General features: G+C 52.7%; 2 protein-coding genes across 7 annotated transcripts in view; one reads left to right on the top strand and one right to left on the bottom strand.

The window, feature by feature from the left end:
• The window catches only part of SEMA4D (semaphorin 4D), a 99,556-nt gene extending 85,285 nt beyond the window's left edge, over positions 1-14,271 (top strand). The window contains exons 17-19 of the mRNA XM_017876166.1: positions 11,899-12,108; positions 12,324-12,421; positions 13,433-14,271. Of these exons, the coding sequence (XP_017731655.1) occupies positions 11,899-12,108; positions 12,324-12,421; positions 13,433-13,459 (335 nt within the window). The 3' untranslated portion in view covers positions 13,460-14,271. The remainder of the gene's footprint in view (positions 1-11,898; positions 12,109-12,323; positions 12,422-13,432) is intronic.
• Positions 14,272-16,203: 1,932 nt separating this feature from the next.
• SECISBP2 (SECIS binding protein 2) overlaps positions 16,204-18,568 on the bottom strand; it is a 44,421-nt gene continuing 42,056 nt past the window's right edge. For 5 of the 6 annotated variants that reach the window (XM_017876171.1, XM_017876170.1, XM_017876169.1 and 2 more), the window contains 3 exons: positions 18,319-18,473; positions 17,699-17,891; positions 16,221-17,154 (listed from right to left, as the gene is read on the bottom strand). In XM_017876171.1, the coding sequence (XP_017731660.1) occupies positions 17,051-17,154; positions 17,699-17,891; positions 18,319-18,473 (452 nt within the window). In that variant the 3' untranslated portion in view covers positions 16,221-17,050. Of the gene's footprint in view, positions 17,155-17,698; positions 17,892-18,318; positions 18,474-18,568 lie in introns of all 6 variants that reach the window. The other variant, XM_017876167.1, reaches the window with a different exon arrangement.

Consider the following 18,568-nt stretch of genomic DNA (forward strand, 5'->3'; position numbering starts at 1 on the left):
TTAAAAAAAAAAATATATATATATATATATTATATATATATATAGTCAAGAGACAGGGTCTCCCTCTGTCACCCAGGCTGGTGTGCAGTGACACAGTCATAGCTTACTGCAGTCCCTGCCTCCTGGGCTTAAGCCGTCCTCCTGCCTCAGCCTCCAGAGCCAGAGTGCTTCTATTTCTGCTAACAATTTGGAGGTTGATACACGTGGTATTTGGAAATTTTTAAAAATTAAGAGCTTCCAGAATGGGAGTTGTTTTAATGACTTGCTTCATGGTTTTTAAAAGCAGAAAAGATTGGCGGGCATAATCCCTGTGCTTTGAGAAGCCAGGGCAGGAGGATCGCTTGAAGCCAGGAGTTTCACACCAACTTGAGCAACATAGTGAGACCTGATCTCTACCAAAAAACGTGAAAAAAACTAACCAGGCTTGGTGGCACGTCCCTTGAGGATTATTTGAGCCCAGGAGTTTGAGGTTACAGTGAGGTATGATGGTGCCACTGCACTCTAGCCTGGGCCACAGAGCAAGACCCTGTCTCAAAAATAATCATCATCATAAAATAAAAACACAAAAGACTGAGAGTCTAGTGTACTCCTCTGGGACCCTGGAGCCATTTGCCCTGGATTGGAAAATATTTGGATGGGATGTCTGCTCTTGAAAGATAATAGAATGTCCAGAACCACACTTCAGAGATGTATCCTGTGCTTCAGGCAGTGCATGGTCGCCCTGGTGGTCCCTGTGTTGTCATCTGACTGATCAGTAGATACAGAAAGAAAGGAAGTGGCATGTTAGAGCCTGCCCGGGGGGAGGAATGAAGTTAATGAAGAGGAAAAGCAAACCCAATTGCTCTCTTTTAAAACGTGTTAAACACAACCAGTAGCTCCTGAGAGTTTTAAGGTGCTGCCCTCTCCTGTTAAACAAGCTCTGAGAGCGCCAGGTGGCCCATGTCTGCTGAGCCCGGAATGTCTTGGCAGCCAGCACTGGACAGGAGAAGCTGCCGGTGAGCGTGGAGTGCTGTGGAGACGGAGCTTTGCTGGGCTGGCTGGTGTGGTTCCTCCCCTCCACTGGGTGCCACGGACCAAGCCTGTGCCGAGCTGACTGTGGCCGCTCTCACAGCTGAATGGTGCTCCTCGGCCAGGTGGTTTGCCTTGGTGAGGCATCCCGGAGGACTCCCTGTCTCCATGGAGCCTGTGTCCTGTGGCAGCCCTGGAGTCCTTCAGGCAGACCCAGGAAGCGCCTCCTTGGTGGGGAGGCTGGGAAGCAGGCAATGGGTCTCTGTGAACCGGCCGTGGGCCCAGGGCTCCTTTGCCAGCAGATGCAGGCAGGGCCGTATGGTCAGGAGATGTTATTTGTTTGTTTGTTGGTTTGTTTATCGCTGAGGCGGAGTCTTGCTCTGCTGCCCAGGCTGGAGTGCAGTGGCATGATCTTGGCTCACTGCAACTTCCACCTCCCAGGATCAGGTGATCCTCCTGCCTCAGCCCCCCTAGTAGCTGGGATTACAGGCACGCCTCACCATGCCTGGCTAATTTTTGTATTTTTAGTAGAGACAGGGTTTCGCCATCTTGACCAGGCTGGTCTCTAACTCCTGACCTCGGGGGATCCATCCGCCTCAGCCTCCCAAAGTGCTGGGATTACAGGCGTGAGCCACCGCGCCCGGCTGCTGTTAGAATCTTAAATGTGAGGCTCCAGGTGTGCCCCCTGTAGCTAGGCGGGCATACACACAAGCCCCTGGGGTCAGCAGGGAATGAAAGATGGGTGCCCAGGGAGAAGGGACATCGCTGTTACAGCAACAGAAACCACCCAGGTATTTCAACCACAGGGAATTGGTGACAAAGGTGATAGAAGGGCTGAGAACAAAGTGGGAAGGTGAGGTTTCCATTACCAGCCATGGGCAGGAAGAGCGAAGTGTCAGACACTGCCTCGGTCTCGCTTGCTGTGCCGCCGAGGCTGCGGCCTTGCCCTGCCCATCACACTGCCTTCACTGCTGGAGGTCCTACGAGAAGCCACAAAAATGTTTCTCTTTCCGCCTTCCTGTCTCCTGTCAATGCCTCCCATGGCCGGACCTAACAAAGCTGGCGGCCACAGATGGATATGGGGAATGTAGCTGTGGGCGTGCAGCAGCGTGGCCAGGAGCAGTGTGCAGAGGGTAGGGGAGCTGAGAGAGGAGCGCGGTACTTTTCCAGCGCTCAGGATGGACCCCACCCGCTTTTCACATGGTCTTTACTTTCTCTCCAGAGGCATTTGGCCCCATCTGGGACATTCCCATTCCCTTGTTCCACTGAGGCCACAGCCTGCGAGGGCTGTGAGACCTCCCCAGGGAGGACCAGCTTAGGAGAGAGTGGCTTCGGCCTTTTCAAGGGTGGGCCAAAGCCAGGGCATCCTGGGCATGCTGTGAACTCAGAGGGGCCGTGGTTGTGAATTTCCCGAGTAGGCTCCGGGGTTCTGTTGGGGTCTGTAGATGCTTCCTGTGGTAGAGGTCACAGTGTGGCTTGCAAGTCCCAGAGATCCTTTCCTGAGGAGAGTGAGTGCCATTTTCTGCCTTGTGGGCCAGGAATGAGCCATTCCAGGGGAGGCCCAGGGCCTGGAGATCGCAATACAGTACACTCAAGGCACTGGCCTGCCGCTTCCTCCTGTGTCCTCTCCCAGCCACCCAGAGCAGGGCTGCTTTGGAACTTCGCTGGGTTTTTCTTTCCTGTAATGGCTGTTTTCGTGGTAGCTGTCACAGTGGTTTGGGGGCTGTCTGATGAAAGGGCCAGCAAAGTGTCTTTGGAACATGAAGCTTAGAGGACATTCGTGGCATCTTCAGTTCACCATGCTGCGTCCTGGTGCCTGTAGCTCTGCTGGGTGACCCTGTGTGTTGGGGAGCATCTCACCCCCCAGAGACGGCTGACCAATGGAAGGTCAGTTGGTCAGGGTCGCACTTGGGGACTGGGTCTGCCCCAGAGCTGGTGGAGACCCATGTGTCACCCAGGAGATGTCCCCACCTGCCCCAACACACTCTTGGCCAGTGCTTAGAAAGTGACCCCAGGGACTCGGCCATCCAGGAGAGGTGAGGGCCCTCTGAGGCCAAAGCGCTTCCTGACAGGGGATCAGGGTGGGTCTGCACAGAGGAAAACACAGCCCGTGGTGTGTGCAGAGGCTGCCAGGGCACAAGGGCCCAACGTGGGGTGCGGTGGAGGTGATGTGGCCATGTGGGCAGAGTAGGGCGGAGAGAGGCGTGTGTCCTGGGGATGGGAGAGCTTGAGGCCTGGTGGTGGGGTGGAGGCCCACCCTTGTCCTGCACCCAGGGGACCTCACTGCCCATCCAAGGGAGGGACAGGGCCACACCTGTGAGCCCGTGTCAGGAGCTGGGGTGGGAGATTGGTGGCCAGTGCCCCTCTCCACCCAGACACATTTCGTCCCTTCACCACCACAGTTCTCGCCTCTGGGAAGTGGAATTATCAGTGGAAGATGATATGGAAAGATCCACTGATGGCCCTGGCACAGGCCAGCCTTGTCCCTGGGACAGGATGGGACGGTCCTGAGAAGGGAGGTTATGACACGCCTGGGGTGTCATGCCTTTGCAATGCCCAGCTGAGACAGCACAGGGTGTCACCCCAAGCGTGGTACCCTGGGCTCAGTGACAAGAGGGGTCGCAGGTCAGGACTGCACTTCCTTGGGGCCCGTGCCCTGGGAGCCACTCGCCCTATGATCCTGAGTCCTGGGGGACTGAGTGCACAGGCAGGGCCTGGAGCATCTGGGAGCAGCCGACTGCCTCATTGTGCACGGTGGTCCCATGGGAGGGACAGCGGCCTTGAGAGCCTTCACAGCTGCTGCACAGCCATCCTGCACCACACTGGCCCTGGGATGGACCGCTGTCTAAGCTTTGTCATGCGACTAGCAATGCACATTTACTGTCGTCAGTCACCCTGGTACCAGCTGTGAAGGACGGGCAGGGACACACACATCACACCCCCGACACACACCCCAGACACACACACCACCCCAGACACACACCACACTCCAGACACCCTACCCCGACACACACCACACCCCTACACACACACTCACCCCAGACACACACCACACCCCAGACACACACCACACCCCTGACACACACCACACCCCACACACACCCACCCCACACACCACACCCTAGACACACACCACACCCCATACACCACACACCCCACACACACACCCCTGACACATGCCAAACCCCCGATACACCCCACACTCACCCGCACCCCACCCCAGATACACACCCCAGATACACACACCCCCACACACACCACACACCCCCCACACCCCCCACACACCAAACCCACCACATACACCCCTGACACACACCACACCCCAGACACACACACCCGACACACACCACACCCGACACACACCACACCCCAGACACACACCACACCCCAGACACACACACCCCGGACACACACCACACCCCAGACACCACATCCCAGACACATACCACACCCCAGACACATCCCAGACACATAACACACCACAGCCCCCCACACACCACACCCCAGACACACCATAGACCAGACATACACCACACCCCCCACGCACATGACACCCCACACACATGCCACACCCCACCCCAGATACACACCCTACCTCACATACCACACCCCACACATACCCCACCCCAGATACACACTGTATTCCTCCACACACCACACCCCACAAACACACCACACCCCACACACACAGCCACAGACTATGCCAGCCACATACCACACACCAGACACACTTACACCACACGTGAGCATGACACATACTGCACACATGCCACGCACCATACCCCCAGCACACACATCCCAGACACACATACCACACACACTACGCAGACCACAGAGCAGACATATTACACCCTGCATACCACACACCAGCACCACACCCCCTCACACCACATGCCACATATACCACACACACACCACACACCAGCATCACACACACACCATACCCCCTCCATACACACCACACACAACCACACACCACACACCAGCATCACACACACTACACCGTACCCCCTCCATACCACACACACAACCATACACCACACACCAACCACACATGCCGCAAACACACACCACACACCACACATACACATAACAGATACACCACATACAGATACATCACAATATGCACCACACATGATACCATATACATATACCATACCACACACATATACCATAACACACACACCACACAACAGACATGCACACCACACCACAAACACAATCATGTCCACCACACAACACACACGTACCATGTGCATGCACACAATAAATGCACAGCACAAAACATCACATACACCAAATCATACCACACACACATCAAACACCATACACACAGACCATGCACACTCACTGCACATGTGCACACATACCAACACCACACACACTGTACACTACACCTAAAACACAGCCATCCCCATACACACCATACCAAACACAGCCACTCACACATGCACCACACACAGCACAGCATACCACACACATCACACAAACACCAATCCTACCACTGTTGACACGCACACACCACCACACATACTGCACACACCAAAGCACATACACACCAGACACATGCACGTTACCCACACCACACCACACACACCATCACGTCCACACATATACAACCATACACACACACACATTGTTGACTTAGGATCGTTTCAACTCACAGTGGGTTTACTGGGATGCAACCCCGTGGAAAGTGGAGGAGCATGTGTATTGACAAGGAGAGGAAAGCGTTCCGGAGCCGGGGGAATAAAGTTAGCATGTGGCCAAGCTCTGCGCCTCTGAACTGATGAACCCAAGTTCCTCATGGATCATTGGGAATACAGATGGGTGAAAAAATAACCCCACCACCCGTGTGCCAGCACATAGTGCATCTGGCATACAAACCTAAGGATCGATAGAGATGAATGGTGGATGGGTTGTGTATACATGCAGATACAAATCATGCACTTGTACATTAGTGTGCACACACAGAAATAGATCGATATAATTTTTTAACCAAAGTGTAGTCTTTACCCTGTCAGGGCCCTGCCTTCACCCCTGCCAGGACTATCTTCCATGTCAAGTTTAGACTCGTGTCATTTTCAAAGCTAATAATGGTTCCCCCATACTTTAGGCAGCATTTGGATATTTGGATTTTGGGATGACCTTTTATGTTTTAACTACAGTGTTAGAAATCAGATACCTTGGAAGTACTGGGATCAGAGGGCAGCAGCAGAAGGTGCCCTTGGGCCTCTCTGAGAGGCCCAGAGATCCAGAGAGGGCCCCTGTTCCTAGCGGCCACAGTGGCCTGTTGGCACACATGTGTGTGTTCCAGCTGCTCTGTGACATTTCACTTTGTTTCAGACTCTCCTGAAAGGCCACGGCCGTCTTGGGAATTAGTTGGCTTTGTGTGTTGGGCCACCCTTGCTGGACAGGACAAGGCAGTGCTATCAACTCCCTGTGATCTGAGGTCCTTAGCATGTTAGATGAGGCAGCTTCACCAGAAGCTGTCCATGTCTCTTCTGTTATCTGTGATAATTCCACGTGCCTTTACAGCACAGCTGTCTGGTTACCTGGGGTCTGGAAATGCCCTTGGTGCCTCAGTAGTGCCTTCCCACAGGCCCCCCATGGAGCCAGGCAATGCCTGCAGGTGCCTCAATGGTACTTGCTCAGGTCCCTTTGCAGAGAAGTTCAGAATTCCTGCCCACATTGATAAGGCGACTTGGCCAGTAAGTGGCAGGCATAAACAGGTGCTTTCCAGAAGCACTGGGGCTGGCCCAGTGCCCTGAGTGGTCAGAGCTTACCTGAGTGAAACGTTAGGCTGCGTCAGCCTGGTGACTATCAGGGACATGAGGACTCGGAGAAGGGAGCTGTCAGAATTGCTACCTGTGTGGCAGGGGTCTCACTCTCTCCTCCCTCCTCTTGGGACACCTGGCTACTCTCTGACTTCGACAGAGGACAGAAAGGATGACCAACAGGGCCTCAGGGCATACCCCAGCTGCACTGTCTTTGTCCCCAGAGTCTGGGAGGAAGGAGGGGCCGGGGCCAGGATTAGAAAAGACCCTGCCCCAAGGAGAGAGCACAGAGATGGGCCAGGGAAGCAGTGGGATCCTCAGGAAAAGAGACTGGGAGTGGGAGTCAGGGTGAGGCCTGGGCAGCAGGAACGGGCAGGGACAAGCCAGGAGTCCCATCATGAAAGACATGATGGCCAGCGGCCAGCACCGTGTGCAAAGAATGGCCCCTCTGGGGATGTGCCCGGCTGCCCCGTTAGCTGCAGGAAGGCCACCTGGATGTGAGTTTGGGAGATGGGCTGGCCCCAAGGCAGCCAGTCCTGAGGTGGGAGTGGGCCACAAGCATGGGGATGGTGGGAGGACACAGAGGAGTGCTGCAGGGGATGGCAGTGGGGGCACTTGTCAGGATGGGCCCAAGCAACTCAGTCACTGGGTGGATGCCTCACCACCCCTCCAGGCCTTCCTCAGGGCAAGGCCACTGCTCAGGGGGCACCTGGTTTGTCACAGAGTAGAATGAGCTCCACATTTTGTGATCACGTCCACAAAGCTCTGAAGCCATGGTGGTCCTGGCACCAGCTGGCCCTGTTAGAGGCTTGGGGTGGGGGTGAGAAGGTGGGAGGTACCCCAGCGACAGGCTGAGGTGAGTGCTGGAGCCCAGGTCACCAGCAGCCTCCCCTGACTCCTGAGTAGCTGTAATAAACCCAGCCCTGGTGGATAAACCTGGCCCTTGCTTATACCAAGGTGATCAGTCATCTCACGACAGTCCCAGCTGCAGGAGGGAGATTGTTACATACAGCATCTGCCACAGCAGTTAAAGTTTATTTGCCTCCAACTTAAGCTAATTCTCTAAAAGTACTGGGTTGCAGTGACAGGTAGGGCCAGGGGGAAGCATCCGTCCTCAGGACCTCTACCCTAGATCCTTCTAAGCCACGACAACTTCCCTTCTTTGAGGGTGCAACCAGTGTCACCTGGCTAGCCACTGGGAAGAGCCAAGGCACATCCAGGTTGGTGGCAGCCTCACAGCATCAGACCAGCCTCGTGTCCCCACCCCACAGAGGCCAAGGGGGTGATCCGGGAGTAGCACCCCAGCTTGGCTGCTCTGTTGAGGTAACAGGGTTGGATGGTTAGGGGGCTTGGAGCACTGGCCCAAACAAGAAACCAGTGGTGTTTTCAGGGGGCCCTGCTGGGAGATGGAAGACAGCTCCCCACTGGGGGCCCAGGATTCCAGGAGCTCCCCAGCAGGCCTCCATGGGACAGACTTGGGTTTGCAGCTGCTGCCCCGTCCCGCTGAGGGTGCGGTGCTGATGGGGTGGCCCTGCACACTGATGGTAACTCTCACTTTCCCTCTCTCTCATGCATTCAGAAAGAGTTGGATAGTTTAAAAAGGAATATGCGGAACGTAAGTACTTCTTTAACATCTTTAATGTCTTATGATGATCAAGCACATATTTAAATAGTATTTACTGATGCCTCATGTTAGCAGTGGTAAGCACATGTGTCTGTTTCTACTCACACCTCAAGAGTGTAGAGCTTTGAGGGTTTTGCTGTCAGCGGTCCCATGATGGGGTGCTGGGTGATGAATCCAATCCAGCTCAGGCCACCCAGATGCTTAGTCTCAAGGGCTTGGTCATGAGAACCTTCCAGAGGCTCCTGTGACTCAGTGACTCCAGTCTCCTGGGTGGTTCCTGGTGCAGGTCACATGAGGGAGGAGACTGGGCTTTTATGGAACTCACTTCACTGTCTGTTCAAAGAAAAGTGTTGTTACTTGATCGTAACAGCTCAAAAAAATCTGTTTCTTAAAATGAGATTTTACCTGGATGCCCATCAGCTGGGGAAGGGAATATCTATCTAGTTGATGGGCACCTAGATGTATATAGAGACATGTAATATGTACTTATATCTGTAGACAGATATATGGAGTTATCTGTGGTTAGAGTCCAAAACATTTTGAGTGGGGAAAAAACAAATTATAGAGTGTTTTTTTTTTTTGTCTTAATTATGCACAAAAACCAAACCTGTTCACAAGGGCTTGTCTACCAGGCCAGGGCCAGATGGGCCGCCAGGCAAAACAGTTGTGGAGCACCTTCCAAATTTCCTTGAGTTTATGGAATGTTTCCTTCAAAATAACACTTTTATTAAAAATTATTATAATAGGCCAGGCGCGGTGGGCTCAAGCGGTAATCCCAGCACTTTGCGAGCCGCAGACGGCGCAGCACGAGGGTCTAGAGCAGATCAAGACCATCCTGCTAACCCGGCTGAAACCCCGTCTCTACTAAAAATAACAAAAAAACTAGCCGCGGCCGCGCTGGCGGGGCCTGCTTCAGTTCCCAGCCTAACTTGGAGCTGAGGCCAGAGAGAATGCGGTGAACCCAGAGGCGAGCCTTGCCAGGAGCTGTGATCCGGCCACTGCACTCCAGCCCCGGGTGACAGAGCCAAGACTCCGTCTCAAAAAAAAAAAAAAAAAAAAAAAAAAAAAAAATTATTATAATAAAAGCAATGCTTGTTTGTTGTAAGGTTGGAAACTCCAGGGAAGTACAAAGAAAAAATTTAAACAATCCCAAATTTAACCATCCAGAGGCAGTTACCACCAGCATCCCAGCCATTTTTAGGTCAAGACTGCATCTGCGTTCACACATGTATACAGAGGTGTGTACATATATGCACAGACTCCTATTCTTTCACGTAACAGTATTTTTCTGTGTTGCTGAATATTCTTCGATGGCACTTGGAATGAGTGACTTGCGGCCCCCTTCTTGGACATTTCCCAACTCCTCACTGATAGAAACAGGGCTTCACTGGGCCCATCACTGCCTTGGGACTCCTTCCTAGGATTGTCCAGCTAAAGAGTCTGAGCTTGGTCAAGTCCTTGGGAGGAGCATTCTCTGATGATCCTGGACAGTGGGGAATTGTTGACCAAGAGACTGGACAAAGGTGAGCAGATGCCACAGTCAGTAAAGCAGGGAAAATGCATTACTAAAGTCACCTTCATTAAACTGGCGATCTCTTCTCTTCAAAAATCCAGCATGTGCCACAGAAATGAAAAGCTCTCTGGCCACCACTGTCCTGCCCAGGGAGGGAAGCGTGGGTCCTCCCACACCATTTAATACCTGTATCTGGACGCACCCCTGCCCCACACCTGAGAACAAGGCCAGTTTTTCTGTGTGTGCAGGTACTTTGGACTCTTTTGGCTCTGGAATTTGTTTTTCCTGCTCAGTGTTCTGAACTCCTTCCTTTTCACTGCTGAACATTCTCCACGAAGCCACATTTCATTTTGTCATTCCAAGGTTGATAGGCATCTAGGGCGAATCTAACTTCTAAAGACCGATTCTTATGAGGTGTCATGGTCAAGCAGAGGCCATGCCCGGCGCTGGTCTAGGTGGCCCATGGCCCACTTGGGCCTTGAGGAAGGGCAGGTGCTGATCAGGGAGCCAGGTCACTAAGCAAGAGGTGGGAGGGTGTCACCCCGGTCCATGCTGCTGGGGTGCCTGGCCTGATGCAGGCTGCACCTGTGGGAGACAGAAGCAGCAGCGTAGGCTGGCCGGCCTCCCCTGCCCCACCGTAAGCAGGAGCTTCGGAGACAAAAGAGCATCTGCACCCCCTCACCTGCCCTCCAGGGCCTGGCCTGGCCCTCCCCACCATCCCAGCTCAGCTCCAGGGTCTGCACCTCTGGGGCTGGAGCTTAGTGGGAGCATGGCCCCCCTCAACCCTTTCTGCATTTGAGTGGAAGCCAGTGTGTGAAGCAGATCAAAGTGGATGTGCTTGCTTTTCCTTCAGTAAGGGACAGGGAATTGTGCCTGTCCCAACATGGCCAGCAGACCCTGGAGGGCCAACAGACTTCACAAGCAAGGAAGGCCGGCAGGTGACCTGATGACTAGACCTTGCTTATGGGCACCCCCCGCCCCACCCCCAACACTCTGGTTTTTACAACCCCACCCCAGACACCTGGCACAAATACGGAGTCTAGGGTTAGCCCTCAGGGTCGGCCATGTAGCCTTCTTGCCCTGGGACGAGGCTGGCCTCCTTAGGCAAGGCAGCCTGGGCCACAGGGGAACATCTCTGCCTCAGCCACCCTCCTGATCTCTCCCACAGACAAGCTGAGGCCGGCCAGGCTCCACTCTGGCAGGGCGCAATAGACTGTGTGTGAAGTAATTGGCCTCTGCTTTTTTCAATAAGTAATTAAGATCAAAAGCCCAAAACACAACAGAGGTTTGGGGTAGAAGTGGCCAGTGTCAGGCCCAGGGTCCATGCTCAAGGCTGGAAGCCCATCCTGGATGTGCTGCACTGGCGGTCCTAGTGTAATTCTGCAGGGCCCGGCCCCGCCCCTGCCAGGGTCAGAGCCCTCCAGCCTGTTACATGTGCTCCCCTCCAAGCCTGCCCCAGGATCCAGTGTTTCAATTGGAGAGACAGGCCCTCATGGTTCCCACTCTGGCCCAGCCCCCTCCACACACAGCTGGCCAAGCTCTGGGCCTCTCTGTGCTGTGGCCCTGGTGATGGCAGAGCCTTTGGGATGTCTCTGTTCATGTGGTCACAGGACACGTGTGTGGCAGCAGCGCCAGGGTGAGGTGGGATGCTGTTCCAAGGCCCAGGAAGCATTCTGCAGGAAACCAGCACAGCACTGAGAAAGGGGGTCCTCGGGGACACAGGCCACCCAGGTGTACTTTGAAAAATGGCAATTAAAGTCAAAGGGCAGGAAGTCCACAGGACAGGGGCCAAGGCCAAGGCTCCCGCTGGCCATGGGGAAGCCACCTCCAGGGGTGTCCCAGGGACTGAATTGGAAGTTGTCCCAAGTCACTTCAGGTCCAGCTGGGACAACAGAAGTAACCCCCTACCCCCTCGCGGGGTAGCTTCTTTGGGTTCTAAATGTGGACTCAGAGGTAGAAACGGTCTGTGCCCCCAGGTCCTGCAGACATTCACTTTGTCTGGGAGAAGAATGGGCGAGCTCTGGAGACCTGTGTCCCTGTGCAGATCCATGCACTGCCCGATGGCAGGGCCCATGCGCTCAGCTGGCTGCAGGACACCATCAGGGAAAGCACCGAGTATCGCTGCTCTGTCATCTCCTCAGCAGGGAACAAGACTTCGAAGGTGCAGGTTGCTGTGATGAGACCTGGTAAGTGATTCCCATGCCCACTGGAACCCTTTTAGGAGGTGATTTTTCACTATTTACAATGGCAGTTGAAAAAAACATGCTGGAAAGCATGCCTGCACAGTGGCATTTTGGGTTTGGGATTTATTGGCTTTCCACTGAAAAAGGTGGCCAGTGGGCATCAAGGGTGCCATAAAGGCCCGCAGAGCTATGGCCTGAGGACCCTGCTTGTCTTCCAGAAGTGGCCCACCAGGAGAAGTGGAGCAGAGAGCTTTCCGCCTGGAGGGCTGTGGCTGGGGAGCACAACCGGATGATGCAGAGCTGGAGCAAGGCATGGGTACGTGGCTGCAGCCAGGCAAAGAAAGTAGGGCTGGAGCTGGGGGCAGGGCACCTGCCACATCCGATGGATCTTTCAAGGGACCCATTCAGCATGGACCCCACTTGCTCCCTCTTAGCCCCGGAGCAGTTTCCTTTATGAAACCTGCAACCCTGCGAGGGGAATCCCATGTCTTGTTGCTGAGGCTGCAGATCAAGGGGCATCCGGCCCCAGCCCTTAAAGGAGACTGAAGAAGGGAGGCAAGATTGGGAGGGACTCACAGGTGGGGGCTGTCTGGTCAGATGGGCCTCCACGGCCACCCCACCCCCTGTACAGAGTACTCAGCCGGTCACTACTTTGAGGAGAGCAGCAAACCTGGACAGGTGGGGAACCCTCCAGGTAGCTCCTGGTGGGATGCCTCACCTGCGGCACCTGCTGGAGGGGTCGGGGGAGTGGCTTACTGAGCTAAACCCTGGCAGGGACTGGGCTACGGCATGGAAGTTGCAGGTGGCAGGGCAGAGGCTTCCTAGACAGGCTAGGCTCCCTAGAAGCTCCCTGTCTCCCCACAGAGTTGTTCAGCCCTGGCTCCCAAATAGCTGACACAGAAGGCAAAGGCAGGGATTCATCACTGTGTGTGCTACCACCCAGGGTGGGGTCTGCAGCACTCAAATGAGTGCGTTAAAGTGTGTAGGTTACGTGGCTGCCAGCAGCCCCGCCGAACTGCTGCCACCAAAGCCTGGGCATTTACAGCTGATCCTCTGTACTTCAGCACACACAGTCTCCCTCTCTCCAGCCCTCCTCCCTCTCAGCACACCTGGGAGTCGAGTGAATGTGCTGCTGCTCTGCCTTCCCGTCACGTATGGGAGAACCACTCCTGGCATTTGGATCTTTAGACCCCAAGGAGGGGAACCACAAGAGGGGGCTGAGGCCTTGAGTGCTCTGCCTGGGATGGGCTATGAGACAGACTGGGCTGCAGAGCAGGAAAGGTCCATCTGTTCCGCCAAGGATTCAAAGACCACATTGTTCTTTCAGGAAAGCTGTAGCAAGGACACCTTGTAGCCACCAGGAAGGAGTCCCTGACACCGACCTCAACCCCAACCAGACCCTGCTGCCACTGACCACAGCCACCCCTGGAGAAGGCCTGGTTCCCCGCAACTGTGAGCTGTCTTGCCCAAACCTGCTCTGAACACAGCCACTAGGCTACCACCTGATGGGCACCTCCCAGAGACGGGGCAGTGGAGAAGCCCTGAACCCAAGTGGGCCTGTGACAGGAACTAAGACTTAAAAAATTAGGTGCTTACCTGGGACAGGAAGTGCTGTCTGGCACAAGCAGGTAACCAGGATGGCTAACAGGCTTTGACAGCTGCTCGTGAACTAACACAGCAGTACGTGCACAGGCTCCTCCTCTAGGGTCAGGCAGCAGGCTCTGAAGGCTGATCCTACACCGTCCCAGTGATTCCCCTTTACAGAGTGCCCCACCCGCTAACAGCCAACAGGGTTAGCATGGCCAGCACAGATTGCTGCTTTTATTGATGCAAATCAAGCCTGCCGCTTCTCCCACTTGCAGACTTAGCCAAGGAACTCTTAAGATGCATGACTGGGACAAGAAAAGGTGAGACTCCACATGAAAATGCCTTGCCTTAAACCCTGAATGACTGTGAGATGTGATATGGGAGTGCATCTGTCAAGTCTTTGTGTTTTCTTCACTAATCTCAGAATACTGGGCTCTGTTTTATCAAGCGCTGCAGTTTATGCCTCTGTCCCCTGTCAATGCTCAGCTTCTGCAACAGGACACGGAGCTTGTCGCAGAAAGCCAAACAGGTCAATTATGCAAATATCCTGGTGCCATATTAAATTTCTTGACAATGGAATGAGTCTCATGAGTGTTTTGTTCTACCTGCTTTCAAGTCTCTAATTATTAAAGCTGTATCTCTGAAGACTGTCACTGTGTGTATGAACTTGTCCTAAACCTGCTCAGCCTTTAATCTTATACACGTCTCTTCTTGTCTGTAGAATGACAGTTTTCACGTCTATCATAAAACCAAAGCCTCTGTTAAAAGTCAAACCGCACCTGTCTGGTGATCCTAACAAATACTGAGGGTCTTCCCAGCAGTATGACAATGACTTGTTTTGCATCCCCTCTTTCTGGGGCTGGACGAGTTCTGTAACAGCCTTTGTGTGGGATCAGCATACATCACCTGCTAATTCCTTCAGGATCCAGCACGACAGAGGTGTCCTGAAGACGCCGGAGACACCCTGGTTGTCTCCACACGTCCCCCCTCCGCACCCCTAGTCAAACAGCCTAGCCGCCTGTGAGGTGTGTGCTTGCCCATCCAGCCAAGGATGCCAGTCTTGCTCACAGAACTATCACACTCATAACTTGAAGTTTTCCTGTAAAATATCCATCAGCTCACTGTGGTTCTTGCTTTGGGTGTGGCTTCAACCACTACAAACTGCTGAGTGAAGGGCTTTGGGCTTATATTCTTGGTGCTGTTTTCTGTATCTTCTAAAGTCTGGATTTCGAGCACTTTCACTCTTAACAAATTAATTACATACTTGAAGTTTTCATAACGTGGAGTTTTCTATTGGGAAATATAGTTATGAGGATGAATTTTTGAGTCTTTACTCTGCTGGAAAAGTAAAAAGAGAGTTGTACATTGTTCAGTTAAATGACTGTACTTAGCGCCCCTGGCACAGAGCTGCGTGCTTCATGTGCCACCATCTGCACGTTGAGGGAGCTGAAGTCACCTGCAGCAGTGGCTTCAGCTGGAGTCCTTCACTGCCAAGAAAATGACAGCATCACCAGGCAACCACGTGCTGAGAGTTTGGTTAGTCCCAGAAGGAAAGCTCTCAGCAGCTGCATGAAATGTTGAAAAGCCTACCTACTCTGTTTAAGCTGCTTTTATCTTAAGATTAGGAAAACAAACATCACACACCTAGAGAGCTCTAAAAAGGGGCTTTGAGCAGAGGAATTCATCTCTGTAGAGATCTTTAACTTTTTGATTTATCAAATTTTAAAATTCTAGCTGTTGAGTGCAGCTGATAGCTATTTTCTCTTTTTCCCCACAAATTAATTTTGGAACTTTTATTCTCAAATAATCTCCTATTTTCAAACTTACCACAACTGACTTGCTACCTACTGATGAGGGGAGGAGGAAGCAGGAAAGACCTCTCCTTTCCTGCCGGCCCCGCTGACTGCCCTGAAAGATAAATGGGTGGAGATGACTCACTGCTTTCGGACTACTGACGGCCTGACTGACCACATCTACTTCCCATGTCTAAACAGCTCAGAACGTGTGAAGAACAGCAAGGCTCACACTGGTCACTGTGAGCTCCACAGATGACAGGGCGGACGGTGCCTTCATACACCAACCTCTGGTCACATTTCCAGCCCTGCCCATAGCATGTCATTTCTGACTCATTATTCCAATTTTATTTGCTCATCACAGGCCACTTCTCAGAGGTACAATATTGGCATGACTGAATTCAATTAAAAGCACTTTCAAAGCCAAAACAATACCCTGCTTACCTGACAAGCAAAAAGCAGTGAAGATTCTTTCCTGCCATTGGCTGTGGTGAGAAGAACGCAAGCACAGGTCGGGACTGAGCCAGGATGTGGCCCCGGCAGGTCTGTGCAGTGTTGGAGGCTTTTGACAATCACTACTTCCAGACCTAGGAGTGCTGGGGATAGTAGAATCCCCATTAAGCGGCCCCCTTTTATTTCAGGGCCTAGACTGTCCAAAGGGGATAAATTAAGACATAGGAATGATCAGGTAAGACAGAGACCACTGATAAGCCTAAAATCACCAGAGTCTGAAACAAAATTTAATAATTACTCTTTATTTAAAATAAATAAGCCCTCTTACTTACAGGGAAAATATGAAAGTAAACTCTGTCCTCCTGGCCTAAGACAGAAACCACATTCAGAATATGTTCATTTAAAAAGGAAAGATTTGTTGATTATCAAACAAATCTAGGTACTTCAATACACATTGTTTCTTTGAAAAATAAAGACTGAAAGGAATAATTCATTTCAAAAAGTCACAGGTTAGAAAACCAATTTCCCTTCTGAGGCTCATTTTAGCAAATCCTCCAAGTGTTACCAAATCTTTTAAAAAAGCTACATCCCCTGAGAAAGGGCCCTTCCCCGGTAGCCCTCTTGCTCTGACACCAGCAGCCCTGCATCCTTCTGCCAAGTGGCTCCCTGCAGGACGGTGCTGTTGCCAGGTGGGAATGGCCCTCCATGGCCACCTCCAGCAAGCAGGAGCTCACCACCTGCTTTCTGCAAACTCACTCACTTGGCTCAGTTATTCTGCAATGGAGAGGAAGTTTCCTTAGCAGCCGAAGTATTCTAAGTATCACATTTTCCAGTACTTTCCAGATCCACAGTGTGCTCGGAAAGCCAGAGCTGTGTCACCAGGCTTTTAGAGAAGATTAACACCTGCACATCGCATCTGAGCAACCTTTAACAGGCTCCGCAGCACTGAACGCCTACAGATACTGCTTCATGTGCCCTTTAATGCTGATCAATTTCCAGATTCAACAGTTACACAAATTACATTGTCATGAAAAACTGAGAAGAAGAAAAGCCCCAAAGTCTTTTCAGACCTCCCCTCCTTACCCAAAATACAGATACACAGGCAAGAACGCTCATAAATTCAAATTCATCATTTGAGAGGTTGAAGCCTCCAAGGATTCCTCTAGCTCCAGGGCACATGGACTGTATGCTTCCAGATGTTTTTTCCAGATTTCAACTAAAATGAGAAAACAGCACGAGTGAGGAAGAGGCATCAACCAGTAAGAAGACTCCTGTCAGAAAACAGCAGCATGGACAAGGGAGCCTGTGGCCACTGCCCAGCAGCTCAGGGTGCTCAGAGGTGTCCTGGCAGGCGTTCACTCACTGTTCTCAGCCTGCTGGGCCAGGCTGCCCCTTAGTGAACAGAAGCTAGGGGGCCATCTTCTACAGGGCAGCTGGGGCCTTGTGTGGGTGGGCTAGGAGAGGACTGAACCTTTACTTGGCCTTCCAAGCCTGTCTTGGGTATAGCTATCCTTAAGGCCACCCATTGTCAAGAGACATCTGACTTGAAGTCTGAGACAGCCACTGACAAGCAAAAGTCTGATAATACCTCTTAGGCAATGGACTGGCCTTATTACAGCCAGTCTCAGCTGGACTTATTGGGCCCTGCTACTCAGCTGGTCTTGCAGCATTATCAAGCTGCTCTCCTGGGGACTCTAATTAAAGTCAATAAATAACTTAGAGGACACTTGACCTGACACGACTCTCCCTTAAGCACTCACTGTAGTGTGGCTCTTCTTTTTCTGTCAGGGCTGGGGGGCCATCTTCTGCAGGGCAGCTGGGGCCCTGTGTGGGTGGGCTGGGAGGTGCCTGAGGCCTGGGTTCTCCCGCCAGCTCCTGCTGCACATTCTCCAGCATGGTCTTGTACGCCTGTCGGGCCGCCATTGTCAGCTCAACCATCTTGTGGAACTGATCCTTGGGCACAAGTGAGAGCACACAGGTAACAGCCCAGCGACAGAGGACACGGGTCCCTCCAACTCACCAATGGCACCCTCCACAGAGAAGCAGGGCTGACACGGGGTCATGTGGACCTTATGCTTATGGATGGGTACCAGGGATGCTGCCCCAGAGGGAAGAGTGGGCTAGGCCGATTTCTTGGGCCTGCCTGAGGTGCCACTATGTCAGCAGCAAGCCCAGAACAGAGCTCAATTCAGAACCAGACACCCCATGCTGTCAAGGAGACAAAGGCTTTATAAGAAGGTCCTGCCTAAGTGGTGGCTTCTCCTCAATGACAGCCTACTGGAGGTTCTGAAGCTGCTCTGTGGGCAAGCCCACACTGACCACCTGCCCCCACTTCCTCCCACGGGCAGTGACTGAAGAGGCCTGTGCCCTATGCGCTCACCTGGGCCCCATCGTAGCTGAAGATCCCTACCACGCTGACAGGAACTGCCTTATTCAAACTGCGCCCCAGAGCTTTGCGGTTGAGAGCAAACACAAAGGGAATGTTCTGCTCACAGGCATAATCAATAATTGTGTGCAAAGTGTCATCCAGCCCACCTGGTCAAAGGACAATAAAAAATGACAGGAAGACACGTCACATGGAGTGTGGTATTAATACTGGTTGCAAAGAGCTTTTTTTTTTTTTTTTTTTT

Source organism: Rhinopithecus bieti, unplaced genomic scaffold (assembly GCF_001698545.2).
Source record: "Rhinopithecus bieti isolate Rb0 unplaced genomic scaffold, ASM169854v2 scaffold_9919, whole genome shotgun sequence".
Classification (NCBI taxonomy): Eukaryota; Metazoa; Chordata; class Mammalia; order Primates; family Cercopithecidae; genus Rhinopithecus; species Rhinopithecus bieti.